The 6516-nt window shown below is 48.2% G+C and overlaps 1 protein-coding gene across 1 annotated transcript; it reads left to right on the top strand.

The window, feature by feature from the left end:
- The first annotated feature begins 592 nt into the window (after positions 1 to 592).
- LOC124649117 (3-hydroxy-3-methylglutaryl-coenzyme A reductase 3-like) lies at positions 593 to 5315 on the top strand. Its single transcript, XM_047188793.1, has 4 exons — positions 593 to 1521; positions 2315 to 2496; positions 3349 to 3695; positions 4565 to 5315. The coding sequence occupies exons 1-4, from the start codon at positions 593 to 595 to the stop codon at positions 4820 to 4822; spliced, it is 1716 nt and encodes a 571-aa protein (XP_047044749.1). The 3' UTR covers positions 4823 to 5315.
- Positions 5316 to 6516: the final 1201 nt, after the last annotated feature.

Genomic DNA, 6516 nt, shown 5'->3' with positions numbered 1-6516 from the left:
AGTTTTTTGGAGGAGATGATTCCAAATACGATAAAATGAAGACAAGGAAGGATTAGGAAGACTTAGGATCTAATTAAATAGGTTTATTTAATGTATAATTCTCCCTGTTGTATTTCTTTGTCGGTTTCTGCGATCGGACGTGACCCATATTTATATTCTTTCCTCTTGCATAAATATGTTGATCGTCGATTGAATAAGACGTCTGTTTGCCTCTTGATTACTTTCAACACATTTTATGCAGTTTTACGCGGGCGAGTAGCTGGCTGCTGATAGTATGAAAATCGTAGAGAAAATGTGGACACGTGGAGCGTCTCCAAAGCACGTCAGACAGACAGCGGACGAGAGAGGAAGGCCACACGGCCCACGTCGGGCGATTCACGGAGCGGGCCCAGTTACAGCGTCAGTGGCAGTGGGTAAGCACACCGGACGTGTGGGCTGCTACTGCCCTCTGCCTTTTTAAGCCCGAACCGGCTGCATCTCCAGGCCCTCGAAACACCCGCGCTCCTTCTCGCGGCACCCCACTCACCCCGAGCGGCCGAGCCGTGCCCACATCGTGCACGTTTGACTCGGACGCGCGCGCGTTCGTGCAGGCATGGACGTACGGCGGAGGATGGCGCCGCCGCCGGCCGTGGGCGCGCCCCACCGCAAGGCAGCTGGCGCGCCGAGGGCGCTGCAGGCCGGCGACGCGCTGCCGCTACCCATCCGGCACACGAACCTCATATTCTCGGCGCTCTTCGCCGTGTCGCTGGCCTACCTGATGCGGCGGTGGCGCGCCAAGATCCGCTCCTCCATCCCGTTCCACGTCGTCAGCCTCACCGAGATCCTCGCCACATTCGTCCTCGTCGCCTCGCTCATCTACCTCCTCAGCTTCTTCGGCATCGCCTTCGTCCAGTCCATCGTCTCCTCCACCGACGAAGACGACGACTTCCTCGTCGCCTCCTCCTCCTCCTCCTCCGCCAAGGCTCCGGCCCCGGCCCCGGCGCCGCCCGCACAGTGCGGCCTCCTCGGGAGCGCCGACGCGGTCTCCGAGAAAATGCCGGAGGAGGACGAGGAGATCGTGGCCGGCGTCGTCGCCGGGAAGATACCGTCCTACGTGCTCGAGACCAAGCTCGGCGACTGCCGCCGCGCCGCGGGGCTCCGGCGCGAGGCCCTGCGCCGGATCACCGGCAGGCAGATCGAGGGGCTCCCGCTCGACGGCTTCGACTACACGTCCATCCTCGGGCAGTGCTGCGAGCTTCCCGTGGGGTACGTGCAGCTCCCCGTGGGCATCGCCGGGCCGCTCCTGCTCGACGGCCAGCGCTTCTACGTGCCCATGGCCACCACCGAGGGCTGCCTCGTCGCCAGCACCAACCGCGGCTGCAAGGCCATCGCCGAGTCCGGCGGCGCCTCCAGCGTCGTGCTCCGGGACGCCATGACGCGCGCCCCCGTCGCGCGCTTCCCCACCGCGCTCCAAGCTGCACAGCTCAAGGCCTTCTTGGAGGACCCTGCAAACTTCGACACGCTCTCCGTCGTCTTCAACAGGTACAACACTATTCACCCAATACTTACTGATAAGTGATAACCACCAACACAAAGTCAAGTTATCGATATTTTTGCTTCATAGTTAGATACCATTGTGTCAGCATTGGATTTGCGAGCAGCTTGTGTTCGACGATACGCCTCTCACGCCCAAATCACCTGTCTCTGTTTTTGACAAACATTTTTCTCATTGGCTCCACTGTTCAAATTCTCAACTTCTTGTTTCGGATGATGCCAGTACGACTATTGTGTTAGCATTCTACTAGCGCACACCTTGTGTCTGACGATACGCCTCTTAGGCCGAAATCACCTGTCTCTGTCTTTGATAGAACTTTTTTTCTCATTGACTCTGCTGTTAAGATTTCGAAGTTCTTGTTCCGGATGATGCCAGTACGACTATGAATATTACTTGTACTTTTAGTACTACCTGTACGGCTATGAATATTACTAATTTTATTACTAGCTGGAACACGACACGAGACGATATATTCATTCCTTCCAAAAGATGAAACTTGGTCTTCAACAGGTTAAATTCACACATGATTTTGCTTACGTACCACAACGACAAACTTGCTAGGCTGCACCAAATGGCATTTTATTATTAATAAACTCAACACGCTTCTCAGAGCAGCGGTGGCTGAAATCACCTCACTGGTTGTCTCAATCAAAAAATAATTTCTCTAATATTATCGTTTTAACGTTTGGCTGTAAGAGTGACGCTAGTATGACTTGAGCAGTATGTGTACACGGTACTACAATATACTTATTAATTGTTGGAAAATATGAATGTGAGCAGGTCGAGCAGATTTGGGAGGCTGCAGACTGTGCAGTGCGCGATGGCAGGGAGGAACATTTACATGAGATTCAGCTGCAGCACAGGGGATGCCATGGGGATGAACATGATCTCCAAGGGCGTGCAGAACGTGCTGGACTACCTCCAGGATGACTTCCCTGACATGGATGTCATTAGCATATCAGGTTCGCTTTGTCTTGCCGCCTTCCACATAAGCGGAACTACTGGAGTTAGTCACCTAGTAATCTTCTGATAATTAGAATGGAACTGCTATTAATTTCGGAGACAACTATGGCTTGCTGAACAATATTCAAAGAATAAGCAGAGGGGTGTTTTCATGATGCAAAACCTTAGGCCCTGTTTTCAAAAAGGATAATTAACAATAATACGTCCACAAATTCAGTTATCGAGGTAAACCAATGGACAACATATGCTGAACATTGACATATTCAGTCAAATATCAGATGGTCATTCAACCAACTTGGCAGGCCATAGGATGTTGAGTTTGGTGCTTGCCACTGTTAATTAGGAGATATATAGAAAGGGCTTTGAAAGCAGTCTTTTTGGTTAGAAGGTAGTACTATATCTTCAATGCAAGATTCCTAATAGGAGTGAAGAACGATATTGACTTCAATTAGTACAAACTTTGAGTAGCTGGGACCTCCTTTATATCATTCAAGATTCCTGATATGCATGATGTATCATTTCGTTTGCTTTCGCTTTGTTCTTTCTGGATGTAAGACTGGCGTCATTTGACGTTTCCTTCTAATACAAAATGATGCGCACGTAGGTGTGTATATTTGAGAAAAAAGAAGAAGGTTCAGGACAAAGTGCTTAGGCTGTCAGAATAATTGAAAGAATGAATATTAGAAGCAGGCCGACCACTAGGACCTTTTTTTTTCTTACAGAGATTTAGCAGCCGAGTCATCATGCATTTTGTATTTGGCTATATTTATATACACAGATATAGAAAAAACAGATCACCACATCTTCATTTTTTTCCCAATCTAATCAGTATTCTTCGGCAATGAAACCAGGTAACTTTTGTTCAGACAAGAAGTCTGCCGCTGTGAACTGGATCGAGGGGCGTGGTAAATCTGTGGTTTGTGAGGCAGTGATCAAGGAGGAGATTGTGAGAAAGGTTCTGAAGACCAATGTGCAGTCACTGGTAGAACTAAATGTGATCAAGAATCTTGCCGGCTCAGCTGTTGCCGGAGCTCTTGGGGGTTTCAATGCTCACGCAAGCAATATTGTGTCAGCCATCTTCATAGCCACAGGCCAGGATCCTGCACAAAATGTGGAAAGTTCTCAGTGCATCACAATGTTGGAAGCTGTAAATGACGGCAGAGATCTTCACATATCAGTCACTATGCCATCTATTGAGGTATGCAGCTGTGTACAGTTTTTATTATCCAGTTGTTGGTATATCCAGGTTTTGAGCTGATGATGTGATCGTCACCTATGATTCTTTTGGTCCCCCCATGCTTTTGATTTGCAAGAAATGCTCTGCACGTAACTTATGGCCCCTAATTGGTTAATTGATACTTAATATGTTGCTTGTTCAAACTAGTGACCATCCCCATCTAGCACCTTTTCTTTAATCTTTATAAGTTTAAATTTAAGGAAGCTGGCGGCAACTCTGGTTTTTCATTTATTTATTTTTGAACTACTGCCTTTTCATTGAGATGACAAAAATCCTCTACAACTAATAGGGGAAAAGAATTTGTTAAGATTCGAAAATATGTGGTTCTAAGCAGCCTTGTCCAGTTTCTCAAATGTTTATGAAGGCTAGAATTTAACAACAATGCCACTTAAAAAAAGATGCCCCTCTCTCTTAAGGCTCCAGCTACCAGGATTGCATGAGCTTTTCAAACTAAAGGCCTAAACAGCATATCCCAGTACTCAAGCTACTCATATTGTAATATGTTATATACTTGAACTGTTACTAATAACCATAATAATGATTTTGGTATAAACGGTCAACTATACATGGCCAGCATACTTATATCAAAGGATTCTTTCCCAGAGAAAGGGTATATTTTCTGATGCCTTGTTTCCCTACTCATTAGCCACTTGTTATCTTGAGCAGGCCTTGTCGATCATCTAGCCGTGTATACATTGTGTGGTTGGTAGGATGAGAGAGACACATTTTCCTATATATTCGATGTCTGTTTGTTTGTTTTGTTTGTTTCCTACTGGAACACATTGAGATCAGCGATGGACATGTAGTGATATTTTAGCAAAAATTTGCAGGTGGGCACAGTTGGCGGTGGGACTCAGCTGGCGTCCCAGTCCGCATGCCTGGACCTGCTGGGCGTGAAAGGCGCCAACAGGGAATCCCCAGGAACGAACGCCAGGATCCTGGCTACCGTGGTGGCAGGCGGGGTTCTCGCCGGGGAGCTGTCCCTCCTGTCGGCCCTTGCCGCCGGCCAGCTCGTCAAGAGCCACATGAAGTACAACAGGTCCAGCAGAGACATGTCCAAGGCTGCATCGCTGAGCTTAACTCCCTGAATTTATCAGGGGAATTAATGGAGAAACGAAACCCACAGGGTAAAAATACCCTGCAAGTGTAAATGGAGAAGAAGGAAGGTTGTGTCGTGTGGTGTGTTTCAGTGTTTTCTCGCTGGCTGATCAAAGCACTCTTCAGAAAGCGTCAATTCGTCAATCGTCGTCAAGCAGCAGTGTGCGAAATCCCCATGGCTGAAGCATTTTACACGAGTTTGGTCTGTTTATCACTTCTGGTCCGTTTCCTTGGCCGCTAAACTTGCGTCGTTCTCCTCCTGCTGCAGCTACCATCGCCGTCAGACGCCACGGGCGCTGGAGAAGCTAACATCTTTGGTCTGTTTCGCTGTTTGTTTGTTCATAAAGCTTTGTGCAGAAAGTGTAGAGATCCTCTTGAAACTTGCAACTGTACTTAACTAGAGATTTCTCTCCTTGCTTCAGGAAGCTAGCCTTGTAACTGTATATCACCTTTGTTTGATCATATTTCTTCCTTCGTTGTTAATCGAACCCTGTCGAAGTTGGTGGTGTGATCTTAAACAAAAGATGTGCTGGGTCTCCGATCTCTCCAGAGCGTCCTGGCAGGTTCACCCGCTGTGTCATGTCAGCACACAGCAAAGAGCATCGTGACCTTTTGTAGATCTGCCTAATATTCCAGATCAATGCGTGTGTCAGCAGATGTTCAAGTGTCGCCTTCGCGTGTCTGTCCCCTGGAAGGTCTGTTGGATGAACCTAGTTGTAATCTTGATCTTGTGCTACAGATCTGTGATTTGTCTTGGCACCTGTGAGTAGTAATCTGATGGGTGCAGCGCGTCATTGACATCACATAGCTGCTAGTTGTGGCATTCTAAAATCACAGAGCTTTTCCCTTTCCCGGTGCTTCGACTTCGATGGTTAGTAGAGGTGGTGGTTGAACTTATCTTAGTAAGATGATATACAGCATTTTCTTGAAGCAGTAAGATATGATGTTAGTAGTTTAGTGGCAGACGACGTACTCTCGGCAACATGAACAGAAGTGTGAGTCGTCTGGTGCTGACTCTGTCGATCCACGATGTAGAGGCGTCGACGGGCATGTGGCTGCACGTTCTGCAGACCACATCCAGCATGGCACATGGACCTGAGATTGCACTTTGTTTTCTTACAGGGAAGAGATCCATGTATGGCGTGTGTGCATGGCACCGGCCAAAGATCCTCCTGTTTTGAGACGATGCGCAACTGTAGCTGGCACCATTGCGTTGGAAGTGCAGGAAGCGTGAGTTGGTGCACGTGAAGCATGCCTACACCGCTGCACGTACGAAATACAAGGATGCATAACTGCCAACAAGATTTCTTCGGCTATTTTTCGTTAAACTTGATGAGCATGGGTGAAACAAAACTCAAGGCTTGAGGCTCGGCTCGAGCTCAACTTGGATGGAAGGTCGGACAAACCAAGACTAAACCGCTCGACGCTCGATAAGCCCGCTCGGTAAAGCTCGCAAGCGAGCCCGCTCGAGATAAAGCTCGCAAGCTGGACTTAGAACTCTAGCAGATACCTGACAAGAACCCAAAACCAGACAATTTCGGAGGCTATCTAGTTTTGGGCCAAAGTAGTGACCCGAGCAGATCCTTGATGATATGTTAGCTCGGAAATGTTTTCCGGGTACATAGTCCTGGCCCATCCGATCTCTATATACCAGGTCGGAGGGCGGAATTGGGGACAAACCTCC

The sequence above is a fragment of the Lolium rigidum genome, chromosome 1 (assembly GCF_022539505.1).
Source record: "Lolium rigidum isolate FL_2022 chromosome 1, APGP_CSIRO_Lrig_0.1, whole genome shotgun sequence".
Taxonomy (NCBI): domain Eukaryota; kingdom Viridiplantae; phylum Streptophyta; class Magnoliopsida; order Poales; family Poaceae; genus Lolium; species Lolium rigidum.
Note: the sequence above shows the minus strand (reverse complement) of the source record. Positions and strands in the feature narration are given on the sequence as shown.

What these genes read in the sequence shown, in the direction of transcription:
- LOC124649117 (XM_047188793.1), top strand. Translation starts at nt 593, where the DNA reads ATGGACGTACGGCGGAGGATGGCGCCGCCGCCGGCCGTGGGCGCGCCC. An exon ending in CTCTCCGTCGTCTTCAACAG is followed by an intron (nt 1,522 to 2,314) that starts GTACAACACTAT and finishes GAATGTGAGCAG; the next exon opens with GTCGAGCAGATTTGGGAGGC. An exon ending in TCACTATGCCATCTATTGAG is followed by an intron (nt 3,696 to 4,564) that starts GTATGCAGCTGT and finishes AAAAATTTGCAG; the next exon opens with GTGGGCACAGTTGGCGGTGG.